We start from the raw sequence: 27,229 nt of genomic DNA, 5'->3' as shown, positions 1-27,229 counted from the left end.
AATGGTTTTACAGACAGTTAAGTATATAGGTGTCTCACTCACACTTTTCTGAGCTACTGAGAGCTCTGGCTCTATTTTTTGTTGTATTTCTGTTTTATTTTTCTGTTACCTCCTGGTACCTATGCCACTCTGGTCTCATAAATACATTTCTTATATTTTTTTTAAAGCTATGTTCAGAAAAAATACTCAATACATAAACTGTACATAACACTGTTAATACAAAATCAAAGAAAAAAGTTTTGCAGTAATAATTCCAGAATTAGTCTTTTCTGCTCCTTTTTATTTGATACTTTGAGTGGTAAACTGTCGACGCATTGCCATTTGTAAACACTTCCTCCACAGTATGATTGTGATTTGCTATACCAACAACATGTAAAATAAACAAAAAATAAGCACTCATGAATTTACATGTATCCTCTGTAAGCAGTAAACGGTTATGTAATGGAACACTGTTCCACTAGCAATGCACAGTTAAATTTTTTTATTTATTTGTATATATTTCATATTTAGAATATTTTTTGCGATAGATTTCAGAACACCTTAAATTATATACACTGATCAGCCAAAACATGCGAGGTTTATCCTTGACGTGACAGGTGTGCTTACACGTGAATGACCATTGGAGTGATAATTAAAAAACATCCAGTTATTTAAATGTGCATTGGGATTTGGGACGGTAACTTTTCCCCTTGATATGTATTGTATGTATTAGGGCTGATGTGTACTATAGTCATTGCTGCAGCCAAGAAGAAGTGGGAGTTTGAGTGCAGCAAGTTTAAGTTTGTATGTTTGCAATAAAACCTCCTTTCTAATATTGTGTAGGTCCCCCTCGTGCTGCCAAAACAGATCTGAGGCATGGTTTCCAAAAGACCTCTGAACGTGTCCTGTTGTATCTGGCACCAAGAGATTAGCAACAAATGCTTTAAGTCCTGCAAGTTGCGATGTGGGGCAACCATGAATTAGATTTGTTGTTCCAGCACATCCCACAGATGTTTAATTGGATTGAGATCTGGGAAATTTAGAGGCCAAGGCTACACCCGAACTCTTTGTCATGTTCCTTAAATCATTCATGAATAATTTTTGCAGTGTGGCAGGATTCATTATTATTATTATTATTATTAATATTAATAATTTATTATTTATATAGTGCCATCAGATTCCATAGCGCTGTACAATGGGTGGACTAACAGACATGTAATTATAACCAGACAACTGGACGTACAGGAACAGAGAGGTGGAGGGTCTTGCTCATTGAGCTTACATTCTAGAGGGAGTGGGTTATAGTGACACAAAGGGTAAAAGTCAGGGTACAAAATAGGTTAGAAAAGTACTCACTGAGGGGTTAGTAGGTAATTTTTGACAGTTGCAGGAGAGAAGTCATGGGGATGGGGGATAAAAACCTTTAATTTAATTGATATGCTTTCTTGAATAAGTGAGTTTTCAATGATTTTTTTGAATGAGTGGAGACTGGGTGAAAGTCTTACAGAGAAGGGAAGGAAGTTCCACAAAAGTGGTGCAGCCCTGGAGAAATCTTGGAGGCAAGCTTTAGAGGTGGGAGTACGGACAGAGGATATACGTAGGTCTTTGGCAGAGCGTAAGGGCCTCGACAGGACATACTTGTGTATAAGGGAAGATAGGTAGGTTGGAGCAGCATTATGTAGGGACTTGTAAGCAAGCACCAGAATTTTAAATTGAGCCCTATATCTAACTGGAAGCCAATGCAGGGATTGACAGAGCGGGGAGGCGTGGGAGGTGTGAGCGGACAGGAAAGTGAGCCTCGCCGCTGCATTCATTATAGATTGCAGCGGTGCAATCTGGGAACACTGAGAAGGGTATTGCAGTAGCTAAGGTGATAGAGAACAAGAGCAATGACCACAGCCTTCAGGGAACATCATTGCCATGAAGGGGTATACGTGGTCCTCAATAATCTCTAGGTACTTGGTACCTATCAATGTCACATTTACATGAATGCCAGGACAAATGTTTCACTGCAGAATATTTCCCAGAGCATAATACTACCCTTGACAGCCTGCCTACTTCCCATACTGCATCCTGCTGCCATCTCTTCCCCAGGTAAACGAAGCACATGCACCTGGCCGTCCACTTGATCTAAAAGATAATGTGATTCATCAGACCAAGCAACCTTCTTCCAATGCTCTGTGGTCCAGTTCTTATGCTCATTTCCCAATTAAAAGGTGTTTTTTGTGCTGGATAAGGGTCATCATGTGCACTCTGACCGGTGTCAGTCTGCACAACACCATACACAGCAAACTGTGTGGATTCTGACACCTTTCTGTCATGGCCACCATTAAGTTCTTAAGCAATTTGAGCTACAGTAGCTACTTTATGTTCAGACCAGACAGGCTAGTCTTCGCTCCTCATTTGCATCAATGAGCCTTGGGCACCCATGAGCCTGACGCTGGTTCACCGTAGTCCTTTTTTGCACCACTTTGGGTTGGTACTAACCACTACATACTGGGAGCACCCCACAAGACTTCCATTTTGGAGATGATCTTTCCCATTTGTCTAGACATTACTATTTGGCCGTTGTCCCTCAGATGTTTTACCTTGTCCATTTTTCCTGCCTCCCAACAAATTAAATGTGTTCACTTGCTGCCTAATTTATCCGACCATATAACAGGTGCCATAGTAACAATATAATCAATGTTGTTGTCAGGATTACAGAATGATCCAGCACGTAGAATTGTATTACACAGAGGACTGATAGGTAGCGTATACCGGACCTTAGAATGGCCGGACTAACGTACCAAAGAACAGTCAGGAATAGCCGAGGTTAAGGGAAACAGAAAGAGACACAACGATAAGGAAAAGCTAGGAGTCAGGGATGCCAGAAAACAGGGAAGTCAAAAACAATGCTATAGTCGAATAACCAGAATTACCAGAATCAATAACGCACTCTCGGACAACCACAAGGGAAACCACGACAGGGCACTGAGCAGGATGAGAACTGGGCCTAAATACCCCTCCTCTAGATCTGATAGGCTGTAACCGGCCTTTGACCCCAAAGCAGTTACCAGGTTCCCATTTGCATAATGCTGCTTAGCATTAACCCTTCTGTGGATTTGGTTGCTGCTCGGCACAACTTTTCCTGTGTGGACAGTAAATGTCATTAACCACATTTTTATAAGCGGATGAATACGTGACAGTTGTTCACTTCACCTGTCAGTGGTTTTAATGTTGTGGCTGATCAGTGTATCCTGTTCATTAATTACTGCTTTACATTAATATACTACAAAATTCAATAAAACTACATGAAAACACTAACGCATAGTTCATCGATGAATAAACTTAATCTACATAGGTATATGAGTAAATGTAAGTCTATCAAGATCACCAAAGTACTGCAACATTTAAATTAAAACCTGAATATGTTACACTTGATGGGCATAGAGTAGAGGTTCTAGAAGAGATGTAACTAATTAGTTCCACAGGCAGCTTTACAGAGAGGTGGAGTAAAACCCATGATGAAGAAGATTACCTGAGAGAGCGACTGTCTGAGGCAGGCAATCTGTGCATTGTGGCTACTGTAATCCTGCTCGGAAGCCATCTGTTTCATCTTCTCCTTCTCGATGGCAATCGTGTTATAGGCAGATTTCAAAAGGGAATGCACTGAAAATAATGTGAAAAGCAATAACATAAAAACATCTAATTTCTAAGACCATTTCACACAGTGATATAATTCATGTCTAAAATGTTTACCTTAACCCAAGCATGCCAAGGGGGGCAAATAAGTAAATCTTGAAATTAAATGCTGTATGTTTTTCTAAAATACAAATACATGTTTTGAGGATAGCTCCTCACACCTCTCACATGGTTGAGGGAGGAATATGAGTTTTCATTTTTCGTTGATAAGTATCCACACATATGACCCAAAACCTCAGATTTTTCCAGCTCATTTCCGGACCTCCCGACTTTTGTCCTAATTTCTGGTTTTGGTGACCAGGTTTTAGCCCCACTGCTACATGTTTCAACATGCTCCTAAGTTTTGTTATAATTAGGTAAAACAGCCCCACTAACTGGGGTTTACGAATGCCTAAACATGCTAGGATGTCTCTGGTCTTTTTGCACCATTATTTTTGTTGGCTAGAACTGTCTACTATTTCAACAAGATCTTCAATAAAGTCAATGCTTAGGAAAAATATCTGTCAATTGCAAGTGTTAAATTGGTTAATGGGAAATTTCTTATTGGGTTTCATAATATTTTTAAGACTGCACTTTCAAAAACTCACATTTTATTATTTTTTTCTTATGATTCATAGTTTTGACCTTTGTCCATAAGAGCATAGTAAAAATAGTAATTTTAGAAGTTTACCTTTTTGTGCCATCAGACAAAACTCTTCCTGCAGTTTGGTGTAATCAGATGCAAACTCCAGGGCATCAGCCACTTGAGTTGGAGGATTTGGAAATTCGACTTCTGCACAGAGGTTTGGGTTAGAGGCGTGCAAGCGAATTGGTGACATTGACGCACTTAGTGGTACCTACCAAAAGTAATGAGAGAGATATGTTTATGAGTCTATTGAATTCATATTTTTTAACTGAATAGGTTAATACATACATTCTAAGTTATTAACTAATACCTATATCAAGAACATATGCCAACTTATAAGTGAAAAACAGTTATTGGCCAACTTAACCCATAGAATACTGTACATGAAATCTGGGAGTAAGCAAAGTTGCACAGACATGATATAGAATTTACTGGTATTTCAACTTAAGGAAATTACTGAATCCAATACTAAACCATCTATTAATCCATATGTCCATCCTTCCATCCATCTGCTTGTCTATCCATCTATTTGCCCATCTATTCAGCTGTAATTCTGAATATTTGTCCACCATCTGTCTGTTTCTCCACCTATCCATCTGTCTCTTTATCAATCCATTTTTAACAGTCAAGTTTACCAGCCAACAATATTATCGATATAAAATAAATTATGCAATTGAAAATAGGTGTTTAGTTTATATTATATATATATAATATATACATATTATGTACAGGAGATCAATGGCGCACTAACAAACTCTTATCATACTAAAAGAGCACCATTAGGGTATCAAGAAAAAGAACCCTAAAAGCTTAGGAGTAGGGGGTAGCCCTTCAATATGAATACCACAACACAAATAAGAACCAGAGCCAACAGAAGTCGCTATGGTAGGGGCCTGTGTAAGTCAAAACATCTAAATGATTCAAAAGAGTAAAAAATAAAAAAATAAAATGGTCTTTATTAAGAAAAGCACCATATCCAAAAGAAATGTACTGAGAAATACATATACATAAAGTTGTATGATAACACTTCTGAATAATTTTTTTTTCTTTTTCTTCTATATTTTCTCCTTGCTGATTTTATTTAAAACGTTTTCCCTCCTTTTTTTTATTTTTCCCTCTCTTGTTGTTTCTATTCCCCTCCTTGTGGGTGCTGCTGCTGCTGAGCTAATTAGGGGGAGTGCCCCTTAATTTCCACCTGTGTGGGATTTGTATTGCCAATATAAACCCACTACTGACTCACAGAGCTTGCTCACTGGAGTTGCTTGAAAGTAGTCTCTTTTAAGTAGGAGTTAAAACAACAGGAGTTGAGGGTAAATATTGTTTTTGGTAACTGGGGATGAGTGCTAGCAAGATTACAAGTTTTACTCAGTGTACATCCTGCTTCATGTATGCATGCCTGGATAAATCTGTCCAGGGTCCATACCTCTGTGGTGGGTGTGAGCGAGTGGCTTTTCTGGAAGCTCGGATTGAGATCTGGAGAGGCAAATTGCAACACTGAGGGAGATTGATAATCTTGAGAGGAGTCTGCTGCTCACTGAGCAGAGTTTAGTGGGTGCAGGTAGTGGAGTGGGAGGAGATGAGACAGTTGGAGAACAGGCACATAGCTGGGTAACAGTGGGGCGAGGAAGCAGAGGAGGAGGGAAGAGGAAAGGTTTAGCTAGTCCTGATCTAGTGCAGCCTAACAGATTTGCCCGTTTGAGTGAAGATGTTGGGTGCATCAGCTCAGGAGTAGCTGTACTGCAGGAAGCTGTTCCTTCTAACAGCATTGGGAACAGCCCCTCTAGTACGGGTGGGGTTGAGAGGGTAAGGAAGTCTAGACAGGTTGTGGTGGTAGGGGACTCTATTATTAAGAGAGTAGATAGGGTAATCTGCCACTCTGATCGACTCAACCGGACAGTTTGCTGTCTGCCGGGTGCTCGGGTCCGGCATGTTGCCGACAGAGTGGAGGGATTATTGGGAGGGGTTGGGGATGACCCAGCTGTCATGGTCCATATTGGTACCAATGACAAAGTCAGAGGAAAATGGAAGGTCCTAAAGAGTGAGTTCAGGGATCTAGGAGGTAGGCTAAAGAAAATGACCTCCAAGGTAATATTTTCAGAAATATTACCTGTGCCGCGCGCTACAGCAGAAAGGCAGCGGGAGATTAGAGAGGTCAATGCGTGGCTGAAGTCTTGGTGCAGGAAAGAGGGTTTGGGGTTTTTAGAGCACTGGGCCGATTTTGCGCTTGGGTAAAACCTGTATAGTCGTGATGGATTGCACCTAAACGGCAGAGGGTCTGCTGTGCTGGGTGATAGGATGGCTAGAAGATTGGAGGAGATTTTGAACTAGTAGTAGGGGGGGAGGGTCAAAGCAATCTAAAAAATGGAGATAGGATAGAAAGGAGATGGGCTTTAGCTCAGAACAAAGGGGTGGAGATGGGGGGAGGGGGAAGCTCAGAACAGAGGAGGTGTGTAATATTGATAATTCACAAAAAGTACAAATGACTCATGGTAATATTAAATGTATGCTTACTAATGCAAGGAGCCTATATAACAAAATGGGGGAACTAGAGGCAATAGCATACACTAAACAATACGATATAATAGGCATAACAGAAACATGGTGGGATGAGACACATGACTGGGCAGTTAACTTAAATGGGTACACGTTATTTAGGAGAGATAGGAGAAACAAGAAGGGTGGTGGGGTATGTTTGTATGTCAGCCATGAGTTCAAGTCAAATCTTAGGCATGTGGACTGTGACGAGGAAAATATGGAAGCTTTATGGGTAGATATCTGCTTGGGGCAAACAAAGGGAAATACGTTATTGGTTGAAATATGTTATAAACCACCAAATGTAAATATTAATGAGGAAGAACTGCTGTTAGAGCAAATTGGTAAAGCTGCAAATCGGGGTAACACATTAATTATTGGAGATTTTAATTACCCGGACATAAATTGGGATAGAGGGACTAGTACTTCAGCTAGGGGAATCTGTTTTTTGAATGTGTTAAATGACACCTTTATGTCACAACTGGTACAAGGACCAACTAGAAAGGATACTTGTCTGGATCTCGTTATAACAAACAATGTTAATCTTTTAACCAACATTCAAGTAGGGGAGCATTTGGGAAATAGTGATCACAATATGGTAACTTTTGAAATAAACTCAAAAAAGCAAAAGCATGTGGGGTATATTAAAACGTATCATTTAAAAAAAGCCAATTTTAATAAGATTAGGGCAGCTCTACAACATATCGACTGGCATAAACGCCTTAGTGATAAAAACACTGAGGAAAAATGGAAACTATTCAAACAAATATTAGAAAGGTACATTTCACAGTATGTACCATTGGGTAATAAATATAAAAGAAACAAATTAAAACCAATGTGGCTTAGTAGAGAAGTAAAACAAGAGATTAAAAATAAGAAAAGGGCTTTTAAAGCATATAAATCGGACAAATCAGAGGCATCCTATATAAGATATAAGGAAGCCAATAATACTTGCAAAAAGGCAATTAAAGTGGCTAAACTAGAAAATGAGAAATTGATAGCCAAAGAATGCAAAACCAACCCCAAAATTTTTTTCAAGTACATTAATTCTAAAAAAACAAAAAATGAAAGTGTAGGTACACTGAAAACAGAGATGGGTCTGTTAGTCAATGAAGACCAGGAAAAGGCAGAAATTTTAAATAACTATTTTTCTTCAGTATATATTAATGAGGATCCTATGGCAAGAGATATGCATATGATTGCTGCAACAAACTTGCAGATAACTTGTGATTAGATAACTCGAGACAAGGTGCTACAGCTATTAAAGAAAATTTATGTAAATAAAGCTCCGGGGCCTGACGGTATCCACCCACGAGTACTTAAGGAGCTAAGTGGGGAAATAAGTGAACCTCTGTATTTAATTTTTCAAGATTCTTTTGTTTCAGGTATTGTACCGGAGGATTGGAGGAAGGCAGATGTTGTTCCTATATTTAAAAAGGGTTCAAAATCCTTGCCTGGAAATTATAGACCTGTGAGCTTAACTTCTGTGACTGGGAAATTATTTGAACAGCTATTAAGGGATAATATTCAGGAATTCATTGGGAAGAACTGTGTTATTAGCAATAATCAGCATGGTTTTATGAAACATAGGTCATGTAAAACTAACCTAATTGCATTCTACGAAGAAGTAAGTAGAAATATAGATCAGGGTGTTGCAGTGGATGTGATCTACTTGGATTTTGCCAAGGCATTTGATACGGTTCCTCACAATAGGTTAGTCTTCAAACTAAAAGAAATTGGTCTAGATGAATATTCTTGTTCTTGGGTAGAACATTGGCTTCCCTCAGTGTCCCTCAGGGTTCTGTTTTGGGGCCGCTTCTATTTAACATATTTATAAATGATCTTGAAATGGGCATTGAAAGCCATGTATCAGTGTTTGCAGATGACACAAAACTTTGTAAAGTAATAAAATGTGAGCAGTATATTGCCTTGCTGCAGAGGGATTTGGATAGATTGGGGGACTGGACACTAAAATGGTAGATGAAATTTAACATAGAAAAATGCAAAGTTATGCACTTCGGGGTTAAGAATGCACAAGCAATTTACACCCTAAATGGTAGTGAACTAGGGATAATCACACATGAGAAGGATTTGGGAATTGTTATAGACAACAAATTAGGTAGCAATATGCAATGTCAATCTGCCGTTGCTAAGGCCAGTAAGGTTTTGTCATGTATAAATAGGGGCATAAATTCTCGAGATGAAAATATAATTTTGCCTCTTTATAAATCGCTGGTAAGACCACACCTTGAATATGCTGTGCAATTTTGGGCACCTGTTCTAAAGAAAGATATCATGGCACTAGAAAAAGTGCAGAGACGAGCTACAAAATTGATAAAAGGAATGGAGCATTTTAGTTATGAAGAAAGGTTAAAAAATTTAAATCTCTTCAGTTTGGAAAAACGTCGCCTTAGAGGGGATATGATAACATTATACAAATATATTCGGGGCCAGTACAAACCATTATCTGGAAATCTATTCATAAACAGGGCTATACATAGGACACGAGCTCACACATTTAGGCTTGAAGAAAGGAGATTTCATCTAAGGCAAAGAAAATGTTTTTTTACAGTAAGAGCAATAAGGATATGGAATTCATTGCCTGAAAAGGTGGTTTTGTCAGAGTCTATACAGATGTTTAAACTGCAATTGGATAAATACTTGCAAAAACATAACATATAGGGATATAATTTCTAATTAATAGCTGCTTGATCCAAGGAGACATCTGACTGCTATTTTGGGGTCAAGAAGGAATTTTTTCCTAGTTTGTTGCAAAATTGGAAGCGCTTCAGACTGGGTTTTTTGCCTTCTTTTGGATCAACAGCAAAAGCATATGTGAGGAAGGCTGAACTTGATGGACGCAAGTCTCTTTTCAGCTATGTAACTATGTAACATGGGCTAAAGGTATCCATACATCTCTAAAGAATGAGCTGTATATGCATAATAGAATAACTTATAATAAATATTATTGTACATCAGTTTCTAGGCTGAACTGCATTTTGTCTGAATTTAGACGGATAGGCAAGTCATCTGAATCTCATAACTCCAAGGCACCATAGGGACGTATAACCAAACGACGATCGCAATGGATGAGCATGTTCGTTTGATTTTTATTTAGGGTTCCGGCTTCGGTGCCAAAAAAAAAAAAGATAATTAAAGGGAACAAAGATCATTGATGGTTAGGGAACAACCATTAAATATTGATTTTATTCACAGATCAAATGAGAAGTAAGCAATAGAGGGGGGAAAAGGAGGAATAGTAAAAATAAAATCTATGTTTATATATTATATATTTAATAAATATATTTTTTACTGTCTTTTTCCCTATACTGGTTACTTTTTCGCACTTGATCTGTAAACCAAATAACGTGAAAATGCAGCTCTCGGTTTACTGCGAAATATACAAATAATTTTATTACATTATGTGTATATTTTGAAGTACATCGATTGGCCCATTTTCACGCCATTTTGATTTGTTTGAATCACTTTGATTTGATTTGTAAGTGATTCAGCTGAAATGAATTCTTTCACCATTAACAAGTCTACAGGCAAATTTTAAATGTAGAATTTCTAAACGTACAGAGATATGGAAATATTGGATCATACATGATCAGATCCCAACGCAGACCAATAGAAACAATAATACATTCATCTCTTCTTCTTGAGGTAATTCATCAAACCTCTAACTTTTACAATTATTTTCTTCATGAAATTATGAATGAACATATAAAAGCAGTAATAATTTGACATGCAAATTAGTGCAATCTGTTAAGAAGTTGTGCAAAGGGATGCGTTTTGTTAGAAATGTTAGAAGCAAAGTAGCTGCATGTACAATTAGTTAAGACATGTTTCTTCTAATATTAATAAGTACTAAATGAAGCTAATGTATGGCATTACCACAGAGGAGAACACTGGAAATTGGAATTTTGACAAAAAGGAAATTTATTAAAATGTAACAAGTAGTAAAGGATATCCAATTTGTAGCTGTAACCATTACACGTTTATCTCCATGATCATCTCCATTTTAAAAGAATCACAGACTGTAAATATCTCCAAACCACTACAGAGTAACAGTAGCTGAAACTATTAAATTATTCAGTGCTCTTCAATATAATTGTACGGCATGCATGGGCGTCCGCAGGGGGGGGAAAGAGGGGGCCATTGTCCCACTCTGGATTTTTCAGCTTGTGCCAGTATTTTTCTGATAAGAGTGAAAAAAACTGCAATACTGGCGCCGGCCAGTAGGTTGCGCTGTGTATGGAGAGAGGCAGGGATAGCTCTGGAAGCTACATCTTATCCCTACTTCTCTCTCCTGACTGAATCCGCGGGGGAGCAGCACAGAGTGCAGTCAGCAAATCCCAGCCTCCAGAGACAGTCTACAGAGAGGTAAGTGAGGGATAGGGGGCAGACTACAGATCAGGTAAGTGAGGGATGGGTGGAGGGCAGACTACAGATCAGGTAAGTGAGGGATAGGGGGGCTACAAATAAGGTAAGTGAGGAGGCAGCCTACAGATCAGGTAAGTGAGGGATGGGGGGCAGCCTACAGATCAGTTAAGTGAGGGATGGGGGGCAGCCTACAGATCAGTTAAGTGAGGAGGCATCCTACAGATCAGGTAAGTGAGGCATGGGGGTAGACTACAGATCAGGTAAGTAAGGCATGGGGGGACAGCCTACAGATTAGGAAAGTAAGGCATAGGGGGCAGCCTACAGATTAGGTAAGGGAGGCATGGGGGGAAGCCTACAGATTAGGTAAGTGAGGCATGGGGGGCAGCCTACAGATCAGGTAAGTGAGGGATGGGGGGCAGCATACAGGAAGGGTCAGCAAGGAGCAGGAAGGTAAAGTAGGAGAAGAAGCAGAAAGGAGAAGGAACAGAAATGAGCAGGAAGGGTCAGCAATGAGCTGGAAGGGACAGAATGAGCAGAAAGGTAAAGTAGGATAATGAGCAAAAAAGGAACAGAAATGAGCAGGAAGGGACAGCAAGGAGCAGGAATGGTCAGCAGGGAGCAGGAAGGGTAAGGAAAGAGCAGGAAGGGTCAGCAAGAAGCAGAAAGGGGCAGGAAGGGGCAGCAAGGTGCAGGAAGGGGCAGCAAGGAGCAGTAAGTGTCTGCAAGAAGAGGGAAGGGGTAGAAAGGGACAGCAAGGAGCTGGAAGGGGCAGAAGGAGCACAAAGGTAAAGGAGCATAACGAATCAGGAGGAGCACAAAGGTAAAGTAGGAGAAGGAGCAGAATGGGTCTGCAAGGAGCAGAAAGGGATCAGAAAGAGAAAGGGATCAGAAAGGGATCAGAAGGGCGCAAAAGAAGCAGAAAGGTAAAGGAGCAGAAGAAGCCAAGGAGGAGAGAAGTCAATGTCCGAAGAATAAGAAGACTGTGTCAAATGAAGAAGAAGAAAAGGAGATTGAAGCAAAAAGGACAAGTGAAGTGATCCCTCCACTTTATTCTGAACACCACATCATAAGGCTTTGGAACCTGGGCCTGGCAGGGAAACCTTGGACCTTCTCATCTCCCCAGGTAAAATATATTTTTTAGGCTGTATCTGTAGGCTGCCTACCCCTCCCCCCACGGGCGTATTAGCCGCGAGGCAAACAAGGCATTTATTTGCCTTGGGCGGCATTTTCCAGGGGGCGGCAAAAAAAGCCGCCCCCAAATGCCCAGGGCAAATGTCTTGTTAGCCTTGCGGCTAACAGACATGCTGGGCTGCCGGCGGGCTGCTGGGTGGTCGGGCGGCGCTGGTGGGCGGCTGGCGAGGGAGCACTTCCTCTGAGCTGTCTGCTCAGCTCCCTCGCGCGCCGCAGAATGAGGCTGGGAGCCGGAAGATGATGTCATATTCCGGCTCCCAGCCTCACTCTGAGGCGCGCGAGGAAGCTGAGCAGACAGCTCAGAGGAAGTGCTCCCTCGCCAGCCACCCGCCCGCCCGCCCAGCAGCCACTGGACCACCAGGGAGGAAGAGACCCCCCCCCCCCAGCATTCCCAAAGGTAAGGAGGCTGGGGGGGTGTTTAAATAAATTTTTAAAAACATGTTAATGTGGGTGGGTGAGTGTGTTAATGTGTGTGTTAGTGTGTGTGTGTGTTAGCGTTAGTGTGTGTGTGTGTTGGTGTTAGTGTGTGTGTTAGTGTGTGTGTGTGTGTGTTAGTGTGTGTGTGTGTGTGTTAGTGTGTGTGTCTGTGTCTGTTAGTGTGTGTCTGTGTCTGTTAGTGTGTTTGGCTGTTAGTGTGTTTGGCTGTTAGTGTGTTTCTGTTAGTGTGTTTCTGTTAGTGTGTTTGCCTGTGAGTGTGTGTGTCTGTTAGTGAGTGTGTGTGTCTGACTGTGTGTGTCTGTTAGTGTGTGTGTCTGACTGTGTGTGTCTGTTAGTGTGTGTGTTTGCCTGTGAGTGTGTGTGTCTGCTAGTTTGTGTCTGCTAGTGAGTGAGTGTGTGTCTGTTAGTGAGTGTGTGTGTCTGTTAGTGTGTGTGTGTGTGTTTCTGTTAGCGAGTGTGTGTTTCTGTTCGCTAGTGTATGCGTATCTGTCAGTGAATGTGTGTGTGTGTATTTAGAATGCAGGGCGGGGGGAAAGGTTGGGTGGGGGTGGCGCCTGAGTTTTGTCCTGCCTAGGGCAGCACAAAACCAGGATACACCACTGCCTCCCCCCCCTTACGATGCTCCCTTTACCTGATCTGTAGGCTACCCCCAAAGATATGGCATGCAACTACTAAGGATTTTTGTATCATAGGTTGACACAAGTTCACCTCAAAATTAAAAGAGGCACTCAAATCTGCCCCGCTAACACATTATTTTACGGATCAGCAGCAATTTGTCATTGGGAGGGTAAGGGAGAACTATCAGAAATTCAAAGTGAATCTCAAATTGTGGCCAAACTGGAATAAAGTCTCCAAGTTAACTATGTTTTTATTTTGTCTCTTTTGACCTAGAATTTAAAATTAAATTTGAATTAACTTTGAATTCCTGCTAGGGCGTGGAAATCACAATGTTATTACATGGTATGACAACCTTAGTTAGAAGAAACGTCCAACTTCATTAAAAAAAACATTTGAGGGTTCTTATTTATGTAGAGAACTGTGACAGAGCCACTTTAATAAATGTGATAACATTGTTTAAATCTATTTTTTTTTTTTGTTTCTTACATTACTACACTTCTTGGTATGAAATCATTGTTCAGATTAAACCAAACTGAACCACTGTTTGATTGTTTACTGATGGTGGGAAAAGGAATTAACAAACATAATCAATGTAAGCAATATATATATATAAAACCCTGAAAGGATTGTACAATGCAGGGGAGGATGACAGTTTAATATTGTACCTGAAGTTGTAATTTTGCATCTTTGCTGACACTTTTTGTTCTCCACCTCCTTGCCGTACGCTTGTCTTTCTTTGAAATATCTACACAGTTAGCCTACATTGCACAAACAGTTAAAAGCAACAGAAAGCGGTTATAATATTGCACTCACAGCACAAGCAAAGACAAGGCATGCAGACATGGAATGTTAGTCAGGTAAGGCACAGAATACAAATAACAGCAAACTGACTCAACATCAGAATTGCTACATTTTGGTACAGATTGTTAAAGGGCCAGTCTGTGTATCATACCCACTACAGCCAATTGAAGTTGTTATGGTTCTAGTAGGCTGCAGGCATCATCATCAGATCTATGTCAAACTGTTTTTAAGTGTTTTTGTCAATTATGAAGGGCATTTGTGGCTTGTCCCTTGCTTACAGCTCTACAATAGTAATATTAATGTTGTCCATTTTTGGATAGAAGCAATAGTGTGAGCCCATCAGCTCAGGCATTTAACCTATCACTGTCATTCAAATAAGGACAAAATGTAAACCCCTCACTAACAATTTAAATTTTGTCCTTGTTAGTGATGGCGTGTACCATGAGTGCCTGGAGAACCCCTGATTTTTGTTAAACTAAACAAAAACAGTTTGTGCGGTAACATGGGTTGGCACCAAAGGCATGCTAGCACCATAAACATTACAACTGCTACACTAGTTATGGTGTTTAAGCCAGCCCTTTAACTGTCAGAACCTAAAAAAACCCCAAAAAAAAACACTAATTTCACATTTTAGGCTCTGCCTTATCCAGTGAATTTGAGATGAATCTTAAATGATTTGGAACCTGCCAAAATCAATATAAGAACTGCTGTGCAGAACTGGCAGTATCCTAATGACCATAAGCATCCGCCGCACAAATTAGGTCATGCACCAGGAGAGGATGGGGAGTCCGTGCGTTTTTGAAGTGCAAATTACTCATGCATTAGGGACACTTAATTATAGTTATCAACCATATTGAAAGATAGTAAAAAAAAAATTAAATTATTCACGGTTTTCTAAAATATAACAAAAAAACCTTTTTGCTCAGGGTCAAGCATTAATGTCCAATATTTCTGCTAAGCTTAAAGGAACATTATAGCGTTAAGAATATAAACCTGTATTCCTAATGCTACAGCACCCTAATCCTTAGTTAGTTTTGAAGCCCCCCGTGGCAGTCAAAAGAAATAAAAACTGTTTTACTTTTCACCAGTCCCGAGACATCAGGCAAGCGTTGTTTTCAATCCCATGGTGCAATCTAACACTTCTCATACAGAAGCATTGGGGACATCCACATGCTTCTCATAGGAAAATGGCAATGTTTGGGACCACTGCACCCAGACCACTTCATTGAGACGGATGCCTAGGTGACTTTTGTGTCCCTTTAATTTAACAGCATTACTGAAGGCAGAGGTGCTTCAGAAACTTGGTGGCCAGTGGCCACATTTCTTTTCATAAATAAAAAAAAAAGAAAAAACATTAAAAAAGCACACATGAATTACAAATAAACACAAAAAGGACAGAAAAACTAAGTACCGGTACTAAATGTAAAGTTAATGGATTCAAAAGACAAACTTCAAACTCAGATTTGGGTGTGCTGCTGATTTAAGAAGGCCAGGTATTCACTCTAAAATTGTGATCATAAAAATAAACTTCAAAGTACACATAACTCAAACCGTTTTCTGCTTAGCACCAAAAAGTGGCCAAAGCACATCTCAAAGTACTGGTTATGCCTCAGAGCGGCTACCGGTGCCATCCAGCATTCTTTTGTCAAATCATTTTGAAGGACTATGTTAAAAATGTGTCTCTCCCTAGCTTGGCCCCTGTCTATCAATGCTGATAAACCAGAATGTATACTTCCCATCTCCAGCTCACAGCCCACCAGCACTATCCAGATTGGGCATAACTGATATTTATAAGGGAAGAGTCACAAGCTCATCCATGTGTGTGGGAGACGTGTAAGCCATAGTATAGCCACATGCACAAATAGACAGAAACTACTGGGAAACAAAAGAGGACATCTGACAAGTTATCTAGTTAAATCTGGATCTTACAAGAGGACAAGTAAAGAAAATGTTTTGGTAAAACCAAATGTCTACTTTGTTGAGATGATATTGGTGTATTTCGAGATGTTTAATATAACCCTTTAAGTAGTTCATCTTATATCAAATATATTTATATTTCTCTAGTAGATTGGTTTTTGATGCATCTAGCTGTATCTCACAGTCTAGGCAATCCATCTTCTCCATAAATAGGCTTTTTGAACTATTTAAATATGACAACGCTGACAATGTGGATTCCTCATAATAGCACTGTTATTAAATACATTGATTGAATGAGTCTAGAAAAGCCATAGCTGCCACATCACTATTCAACTTTATCTTACTATGCATTTTACAACAATTATCTACATTAGTTGCTTCTAACCTCTGGGTCAGGTTCCCATATTTTATTTAAATGGGTTCCCACTGGTTGACAAAGGCAAAGCATTTGACCCTAAGCAAAAGCCAACAATAAATTGTTACAATAGCAGATCTGTCTCTCTAAGTGCAATGGCGAGTCCTCTGACACCGAGAAGCGTGTAGGAAGACGGGTTGTAGAAGTGATGTTTTTGTATATTATGCAACAGTTGAAGGACCGGTCAATGAGCTCATTTTAAAATCAACCAGCTTCAAGGACCTATATTTAGTTTAATTCCCTGACGTATTTAATTATTTTTATTATTTTGTTGCTGGTACCAGGTTCCACAGGGGAAACAAAAAATATATTGATGAATGTCTTTCCAAATAACCTAATGTCCAAAACCAAAATATATCTTCATCAAGTCAGCTTTAATCATACAAATGGAGATATTAAAACTCAACTAAATGGTTAAAGGAACACTCCAAACACAATAACCACAACAGCTCGCTGTAGTATATGGTGCCAAGAGTACACCCCATTTTAGAACCATTTTAGTTATAGTGCCGGAGTATTCCTTTAATTTAAGGATTGTACCTCATACTACACTGTTCATTGCTGGCACAAATTAATCCAATATAACAATATTGTCTAATCATACATTTGTTTAAAGGGACGCTGCAGGCTGGAATGAACTCGTTCTCTTTTAATGTATTGTATAGATAATATATTTAACATATGCAAAACAGCCAATATAAAGTCATTAAAGATATTCAATTTGGAAGTTGTTGCATTTGCAATAAATCCCCAGGTTTTAGATTTCCAAGTTAGCACTTCCAAGATAATTGAAGGGTTAAACCAACCCAAAAAAAGCCCTATTTTGGTTAGAGTAACTCTTGGCAAGGTTCCCCTCATAAAAGATTAAATATTTTTTTATAAACAAAACAAAAAAACTTACCTGCGTTCCAGTGACGAGGCCAAGTTCTCCCTGCAGCCTGATTCTCCTCCAATGACATAACACCCCCTGATGGTGGGGGGGAGCTATATCAGAAGGAAGGGCTAAGGAAAAGACTTGGGTAGCATTGAGTGGGGCCTCCGCGCCATTGGGCAGCTTTGAGAGCAAAGGGCTTTAACTCTTGATGTGCAGCAGTTCATTGAGAACAGACTCCGAGAATCACGAATACTTCAGGTCACTAAAGTGATCATGGTGCTTGGAGTAACCCTTTAAGTGATGTTCCAATCACGATGCCCCATAACATATCTAACACAACTTTCAAAGAGCTGACTTTATTCTATAGATCACTGCACAATGGGGAGATGTTGGCAGGCCAAGGTTTATGGAAATTGCAGATACAACTAATTTGTTCATCAGCTTTTTACTTAAGCTTTTAGTTGAATTACACCGCCCAGTAACTTTTCACGTGCTTTCTGATGACATGAACATTTGCGTTAGGAACACTGTAGTTTAGAAGGGTGAGACCGTGACCAATATGATGGAATAATTGTAGAATGCGGCAGTGGGAAAGAGGAGGCTTAATTAACATGCAGTATTCAACAACAAAAAAATTAAAAAGCTAGGAAAACAATGAGCATGCAAAAACACAGCTAGTTATTTAGGTTATTTAGGTTAAAGCTGTAAAATATATCAATGGTTTGCTGGTGTGTTTAAACTAGCATTCCATTAATATACATGGAACTCAGCATACAATGAAAAGCTTTGAATGGCTTTCTTGCAGTTAAACTAATTTAACCATATTATTGTCATTTTCTGCAGGTTTACTTTATTCTGTAGTTGGTGCAGACAATGTTAGGAGCAACGGTTATCTTTTACCATACAAAATGTATAATTCCTATGTGTAGAGCAACAAAACATGGTGCAAGAGAGTACTGAGAACGGACAACAGCTCAAGTAGTTTGCCTGCCGGCGCATCGCTGCTCAGTTCTCAAGCTAGTTTTAGCTCATCTTCTGCTGTTACCATCAATTATTTCCATATCAGACTGATCCTAACCTTTTGGGTGGTATCAAAATAGTTTGGAGGAAACAAATCCAAAATGCATTCTGGCTTCCTCTGCACGATAGATACAGTAACCCCACATGATCGTTTCAGCCTTGTTAGGCTTCCTCAGTGAGGTATAGCTGACACCCCTCTAGGCGGAAGGAGTCCACAATTGGATTACACTTTAATCTGGAAATCACACAAATGGTTTAGGTTCTCTCAGTAATGGCACAAGATGATTTAAAACCAGTTCAATAACTGATCAGGGACCTCCTGACAGCAAACTATATGAGCTCTTAGTATTTTCTTGCACCCTGTTTTAATTACTATGTGTAATATGGTACTCATTTTTTTTCAATTGTGCAACAAAACAACAAGAATACTCACTATAAAACCCATGATAAGAGCCACATAAAAACATTTTGTCTGATAATATTTTCCACTGCAGTGTCATGCAATCCCATTATCTAAAGTTGGCTGTAAACTCTGGCAAACTTTATTAACAAACCTGCAACACAGGATTCAGTTAGAATCATCTTATTTTTATTACCAGTGCTTTAAAAGAGAACATTTTCTTTTAAATTCTGCAGACCATTGCATTTCTCACCTCAGTAAGTATACAGTGTGCATACAGTTTGATAATATAGCATTGTATAGATTAAACATTTCTTCAGATAATGAGATCACATGACAGTGACATGACACACGATGATAGACATTAATAATGTTACTTTTCACAGGAACACAAATGTCACTTTTCCACTACTCATTACATTTTTAATGTAAGGAACCCAGGAACTGTTTGCCGGTGAGAAATATGTTGTCCTGAAGGTTAGCATTTTAATCATTTAGACTTGTACCTGCATGTCAATAAAATTGGGAGCAGATTGGGTCCTTTGTAGTATTTCAAGGTTATGAAGCAGCTTGCTAAGCTCAATCAGGTTGGACTGACACTGTGACAGATCTAAGGGGGGAAAAGAACAGACCTGAGTAAAACAAGAGACTGAGCATGAATAGATTAAAACTGACATACCACCAGAAACCAATTAAAATAACAATATAGGGTCAGGAACACAAACATGTATTCCTGGTCCTAGAGTGTTAACACCACCATCTCCATCTCTTGCCTCCATAAATATAGTAAATTCGTACTTGTATTCAAGTCTGCAGCTGCTGCCTCTGCCCCTGATCTGTCTGCTGACATCATCAGAAGTGGTTCTCTGAGCTAATCTCAATGCTTCCCCATAGGATTGGCTGAGACTGTCAAGGAGGCAGATCAGGGTCAGAGTCAGCACAAGTCAAACACAGCCCTGGTCAATCAGCATCACCTCATAGAGATGCATTGGATCAATGCATCTCTATGAGAAAAGTTTAGTGATCTCCATGCAGAGGGTGGACACACTGAATGGCAGTACTTCAGACTGTGCAGCACTGCCCCATGAAGCACTTCTAGTAGCAATCTGAGGAGTGGCCAGTGGAGTTATCAGTAGGCTGTAATGAAAACACTGCATTTTCTCTGAAAAGACAATGTTTACTGCAAAAAGCCTGAAGGGAATGATTTTACTCACCAGATCAAATACAATAAGCTGTAGTTGTTCTGGTGACTATAGTGTCCCTTTAAGACAAGAAGCGTCTTGTAAAGAGCATAAGTGGTTATGGTGTTCGGTGTTTCCCTTAAACAGCATATTCAACAGAGGGATATAAAACCTGCAACACTGTCTAGAACTTTCCTGCCAGTTCATACATGGAGAAGGCCAGCTGAAAAGCATGGAGCAGCTAGGGTGCTTTCCACAGCAGATTTATTTTTACCCTATGTAGGCTTAAACCCCAGCATGAGTCCGTATATCAAATTATTGCTTTGAATGGGTACTGTCACCTTCCATGGATTTTTAACACTATGTTTACTTATCCCCTATGTTTAGCAACTCTGTATTTATGAGAAGAGAAAAATAAAGTTCAATGTATAAATGGACATTAATTCTACAACGGGGCCCTTTCACGTAGCTCCCTGTCAATCATTGTGATAAACTCTGTCTTTTACACCTGACAGTCAGCATAGAGAAAGCATGCAGAGAAGAGGAGAAATGAAACAATGTTTCTATTTGTATTCCTCATGTGAAGTGTGTGCCATGGCTGTGCCAGGACTGAACTGGATTGGAATGTCATTGGCTAATTCTTCAATATAAAGTTAAAAGAAAAGCATCACATGAAAAATTTCTAGAGAAATGTCAATTCTCCTTTAAAGACACTTCAACTACAACAAAATCAAGCAGGTCAAGACATCTCATGCATTACGGTGGAATTGATGTTATTATTGATGGGGGGGGGGGGTCATACCTTCTGCACATTTATCCATTTCCTCAGAGTCTTGTAACCACGCTGCCACCTTACTTTGACCACTTGAGCATGTCGCTGGCAGACTGCTGCATGGGATGGGGGATTGCCACAAGAAGCTATTCTGGGGCATCTGTTAAAAATGTAAAAAAAGTCACATTTCTTTGACATTTGACAATTGTGTGTGTGTATACACATTCACATACACACATATATATATAGAGACAAATAGACAGAAAGACAGGCCGACAGACAGAGAGAGACACACACACACACAACCTATATATCATGTTTTTAATTTGTAGATAATCACATTTCACATTCCACAAACATTTACACAGAGGAACAAAACTGAGGTGAGATTTAAAAAATATAGTTTGTGTCACAGACAGAACAATGCTAAAGACTGCTAAGAATTCAGACTTTGCAATTTCTCTCATTTTGCAACATACTGATAAAATGTATTAATGACTTAACTGTCTGCCCAAGTTCATATGCACCATATTCATTAGAATGGAGTTAGGTTAATTAGTATGGTGACGCCTGGGAATGGGTTTTTACCACCAATGACATAGTTTCCATTATAAAATGTGTATTTTCCTCTTTATTGCTCTCACCTTTTTGAGTGCAGCTATAATAGTTAAGAGTAAAACATTAAAAAAAAAATATTGTGTTAACTGAGATGCAAGATTCAAACTCCCAGCTTTCAATAAAAACTATTTAAAATTGTTTTAACCTATTTAGTAAATCCAAAAATATTACATTTTAGGGAACCAATGATTTTAACTTTTAAAGGGACACTGTAATAACTTTAATCATTTCATCTTATTGAATTGGTTAAAGTGCATGTAGTCCCCACTGTTCCTCCATCCAGGGTTAAACCATTTTTGAGAAGTTGAACAAGAAATAAGGGTCCCTGGCCACCACAGCCCTGGCCTCATTGGAGGTATTGCCAAGTCAGAGATTACACATTTCCTTCTAGCCATACCAATTCATACCAGCGATAGGTGCTGTGATAGGCTGAAAGCAGTCAGCTGACACTCTCAACCAATCACTGCCGCCCATTACTGTTTAGACTAATTTCTTTCTCATTAGTCCAAGCGATACAGAGGGTATGGGCTGTTGGGGACTCTCGTTTATTATTAAATTACTAAAAATTGTTTAACATTGAATGGAAGGACAGTGCCAGTGGACTATAGACACTAAAACCGCCTTAATGCAAAGAAGCAGTTATAGTGCCTACTGTGTCCAGTGGTATTTTCATTACTTTTACAAAACTGAAGACAGACTTACGGACCTAGAGTTACAAGAGTGCCCCTTTTATTCTTTATCTACTTTTCAAACCATGAAATTGCTACAAAATTAAGTTTGAAAAATTCAGCTAGACAGGGTATTATATAATATTTTCAGGCATTATCTAGCAATCTCCTTTTGAATAAAGCATTCATTATTGTTTTTGCTTGTTCAATGCAATTCCACGTTTATTGCTATGCATATAGATGCCAATTATGCGAGCTATATATGTCTGATGGGATTCACAATATGACAAAACACATTGATCATCTGTCAGTGTACGTTAAAACGGGCCTCATAAAATATGATTAGGACAATATTTTGAAGTGGCCATAGAGTTCAAAGCACTCAAATTCAATTTCCTTTTTGGTGGTGGAGCAATTCAAAGAATTAATTCATTGTTTGTTTATCATCTCTTCGTCTGCAATCGCTCATTTGACAATTACCAAGCTGCCCAGAGCGATGTATTGTATTCAAAGTAAGATTTTCACTGCCGGAATTTGAATCTCATTCTTACATTTTTGTTATAATGGATACTGAATGTAAATTCCTCATCTAGGAAAAACATCAGGGAATTGCTCACAATGAAATGTATAGCGCTACAACAGCATTATCCTCTAGTAAAGACCTTCAATGATTCATTTCTGCATTTCAAGCATGACTCAACAGCTTCCGTCTTTAGTGAGTGTGTAACTTTAACTACCAAAACTCTTTTTCCAACAATCCAAAGTAACATCCCCGTATAAACAATTCTCAGCAAAGTCAGAGTTATTCACTAAACTAAGAATTCGGAAAAACAGCGGAGTTGGGAAATTCTATTTCATTCTATAATTTGCTATTCATTTCTTGATCCTCCACGGTTCTACCTTAGTGAGTAAACCCCAAGGGCAGGCCAAGGTTACAAGTTATAATTTGCATACCTATAATTATGGTGCCAGAAGTACCCTGGCGCCCTCCCAGAGTAATTAGCCAGACAAGTGTGGTTACAGAGCTTGGAGTGCTCCTTTAATTTGAGGGCAGTAAATTACACCTGTTTGCACACAATAAAATAACAGCATGTTCATTTTTCTACAAGCACTAAAAAACAGTATATTGTAAATATAATGTTTGCAAGTCTCCTGCGATATTTATCATGTGTGGAATTTGCATTTATTGTGGGGGAGGGGTCAGCTAAGCTACATTTCATTAAATTTTTAACCTGTTTTAAATGTATTCCTAAAACAAAGTGGCATTATGTTTTAGGGACATTGTAGGGACAATCAGTCGTTAAGTATGGATAATTAGTGACAAAAGCTCTCTATGAGAAATATCCACGAATATCCCACATAATGTGGGTTATTCCATACAAATCTATTCATTATTCTTACTCATGTGTGAGTCTATAACAGTGGAATGTAAGACCTCAGCATTTGCAGAGATTAGGTAAAGATGCAAGTGGTAACAGTTTGGATGAGAGTTTTTTTTGTTTGTTTTGTTTGTTTTGCGTAAGATTTTACTCTGTTGCAGAGCTGTCATCTGTGTGTTTATTTGAAAAAGCCAGCAAAGTTACACTGGTGGCAGGTCCAGTTTCAGTTCACTGATGTCCCTTGTTATATATGTGAATGGGAATTTGTTGTACGTTTTTAACCCTCTCGTTGGAAAAACATCTTTAAAAAGAATAGCATGTACAAAAGGCTATTTTTAAAATGGTGGGCCCATCCATGTCGGTACGTACCTTTCCCTCTGGCACTGTAATGTTTGCTGCTGGTGAGGACTCAGTAGTCGATGCTGAAGGAAAAACATGGAAATTGGCGTCTCTTGGTGATCTCACGATTTCATTCTGCCGATAAAGTCTGTGATGGCGTAATTTTGTTACCCAGGCATCAAAGGTATCCTGAGATTTCACCTGAAACATCAAATGCTTTGTAGTAACAAACCCCCCAAAAAAACTGTATCTCCTGCATTTTAGACTCAAAAGTATATATTTTACTTTCTGATATATCGGGAGTTATCCAAGAAAATCCAAAAGTAAAAATGCATTAGAATGTCTATTTAAGACTAATTATGTGCTTTAAATGTTAGAACAACTTACAACCAATGCACAGCTCGATTTAACATCTTGTAACATCTCTCCAGTGGCACAACCAGTCCATATGAATAAATCATCACTAATATACATGTACAGTTGTACGGTTCTGTCACAAAGGGACCGGGGAACACTAGTGAAATCCTCCCTTGTCTTGGTTAATAGAAACATAGAAACATAGAATGTGACGGCAGATAAGAACCATTCGGCCCATCTAGTCTGCCCAATTTTCTAAATACTTTCATTAGTCCCTGGCCTTATCTTATAGTTAGGATAGCCTTATGCCTATCCCACGCATGCTTAAACTCCTTTACTGTGTTAACCTCTACCACTTCAGCTGGAAGGCTATTCCATGCATCCACTACCCTCTCAGTAAAGTAATACTTCCTGGTATTATTTTTTAACCTTTGCCCCTCTAATTTAAGACTATGACCTCTTGTTGTGGTAGTTTTTCTTCTTTTAAATATGGTCTCCTCCTTTACTGTGCGGATCCCCTTTATGTATTTAAATGTTTCTACCATATACCCCCTGTCTCGCCTTTCCTCCAAGCTATACATGTTAAGTTCCTTTAACCTTTCCTGGTAAGTTTTATCCTGCAATCCATGAACCAGTTAAGTAGCTCTTCTCTGAACTCTCTCTAAAGTATCAATATCCTTCTGAAGATACGGTCTCCAGTACTGCGTACAATACTCCAAGTGAGGTCTCACCAGTGTTCTATACAATGGCACGAGCACTTCCCTCTTTCTACTGCTAATACCTCTCCCCATACAACCAAGCATTCTGCTAGCATTTCCTGCCGCTCTATTACACTGTCTGCCTACCTTTAAGTCATCAAAATGTGTTTGTTTTATCCTTGTTCATCAAAATAACCACAACATTATATAGAGCACTTCAGAGAGTTCAAAAGAACTTACAGTATCATTTGTGAAAGAGGTAATAGTGAAGTAAGACGAAACAGATTGCCAAGTATTGCTCATATACAACTGAGTTTAATTAGACAGAGTGCTTGGAAACAGTTTAAGTGTGTATTTTTAGATGTGGTCAGGTACTTGTGACATATTTAGGCCTAAGCTAATTAGGTCTTACATGAAAATTCATAAAAGTGAACGATAACTGCAAATTTTCTTACTTCCACCACCATTTGTAATTACGACACCTGGCACTAAAAAAAAATCATGTAACTTCTGGTTTTAGTCTCTAAAATAAAAGCAACCATCTAATTCCTATTCATGACAACCACAGAATCAGTGATACCTTCTGTTATCACCATATGTACCTCCAGAAACATTACCAAATGGCACAGATGAAGGAGGAACGGACAGCATGTCATATAAGTTTTCTGATGAGGGAGGAAATAATATGAGACAATTTCGTAGATTAAGGAAGACATGAAATGCACAGGACAAAATGACTTTTATAAAGTGAGATTGCAAAGACTGCATAGTTACTGGAGGAGTAAATGGCCGATGATGATAGAAAAAGGATGGATAACGAGTGAGTGGCAGATTTGGAAGGTCGGATTAAGAGCCGTACCATTTCTAAATGCATTAATGCCAGGTCCCTAAGATGACAGGACATGCAACGTAATATATTATGCACAGAGGGTAAAATATTACCTGAGGCAGATTCTTTTAATAAATGTGGCTACAATGTTTAACTGGAAAATGCAAGTAGTTTATTTAAAGATGTGGTGTTTTTTTACAAACAGATTTTATATATACAAACTACATGAAACATATAAAGATTTTTGAAACCTAAATAATTATGTAAGACACTGCTCATAATTTCATGTCAAATATTACAAACACAGCAAAAGACATGGGTAATTATTAAACAGGGCTACGGGTCATCTGGCTGGAGGACGTGGAATTGGAGGCAAAATAAAACGACGGTGATGAGGAGTGGATGAATTATAGATAGTCAAAGTTGGACTCTACTAGACAAGAAGCAGATGAAGAAGGAGGTATTAGTGAATTCCGCATAATATGGAATAGAGCCAATAAAACTAAAAAGTCCAAATTCGCATATTTGTATGGAGTGAGAATATTTCCCAGGCCTGCCTTAGCTTCAATCAACACAAATAACCTTAAACATGTACGTAGTTAAAGAACATGTAAATTACAATAATCTGAGCAAATGTACATGGTAAAAAAACATGCCATTTTTGGTTTATTTACAAAGTGGAAAATTGATGATCCGGGAGCAAAATTTATGAAAAGATACATTTTTACACTCAGACATTTTTCCTGAGTTGTGCAACTCCATTGTCAGCTAACCATAATTCAATGTCACAATGTCAAAGGCTTCTAACAGGTTAAAATCGTTTTTTTGTCTGACATGGACTGACCTTAAGATGGTAAATATTCTCCTCCGTGTCCAAGTCTATTCTTCGAGCTTTCTTCTTGATGGACATAACAGACAAGCCGACATCTATACTTCCATGAAGTTTTCCTTTCTGAGTCTAAAATAAAAGACACATCAAAATGTATGCATGAAAAAAAAAAAAAAACTAAAACAAAATGATTGACACACTGGAGTTTACTCAATAAATTGGAATTGTGTAGCAATGACAAGAAACATTTATATTTTTGACACATTAGACGATTCTGAAAAATTCCAATTCTTTTTTCCAATTATTTTGGCATAAAATGTGCTATTTCCTTATGTGTTCTCCACAAATCTAGTAGAATGGAGAGTACAAGCGCTTATTTGTGTAGGATAAGATCTAGGTTATACCAAATAAATATGCGTGAGCTGCTGTATCACCGTGCTTATCTTTATATCAGAAATAATGGAAAAGAAAGAAATATCCGGTGTAGCGCTCTAATGGCAGTGGATATATAGGGGTAGTGAAGGAAAAACCTTGCTATACCTTAATGGGTCATATATTTATGAGTAGTCCCAATGTTTTCAGGTTTACCTTAAATAAAAAACACAAATGTACAAAACATAGTGTAACCTGTATACAAAGAATAAATAGAAATAAAGTGCATAAGTAACTAACTCACACT

At 38.8% G+C, this 27,229-nt stretch overlaps 1 protein-coding gene across 2 annotated transcripts in view; it reads right to left on the bottom strand.

Annotated features, from left to right (window-relative positions):
* Nucleotides 1–27,229, bottom strand: part of OSBPL6 (oxysterol binding protein like 6) — a 223,032-nt gene that overhangs the window by 36,060 nt on the left and 159,743 nt on the right. The window contains exons 6-12 of one of the 2 annotated variants that reach the window (XM_063429782.1): nucleotides 26,566–26,679; nucleotides 23,868–24,038; nucleotides 20,864–20,993; nucleotides 19,387–19,490; nucleotides 14,119–14,211; nucleotides 4,334–4,499; nucleotides 3,500–3,630 (exon numbers count right to left, since the gene is read on the bottom strand). In XM_063429782.1, coding sequence (XP_063285852.1) covers nucleotides 3,500–3,630; nucleotides 4,334–4,499; nucleotides 14,119–14,211; nucleotides 19,387–19,490; nucleotides 20,864–20,993; nucleotides 23,868–24,038; nucleotides 26,566–26,679 — 909 coding nt within the window. The remainder of the gene's footprint in view (nucleotides 1–3,499; nucleotides 3,631–4,333; nucleotides 4,500–14,118; nucleotides 14,212–19,386; nucleotides 19,491–20,863; nucleotides 20,994–23,867; nucleotides 24,039–26,565; nucleotides 26,680–27,229) is intronic. The other variant, XM_063429781.1, reaches the window with a different exon arrangement.

The sequence above is a fragment of the Pelobates fuscus genome, chromosome 8 (assembly GCF_036172605.1).
Source record: "Pelobates fuscus isolate aPelFus1 chromosome 8, aPelFus1.pri, whole genome shotgun sequence".
NCBI lineage: Eukaryota > Metazoa > Chordata > Amphibia > Anura > Pelobatidae > Pelobates > Pelobates fuscus.
Note: the sequence above shows the minus strand (reverse complement) of the source record. Positions and strands in the feature narration are given on the sequence as shown.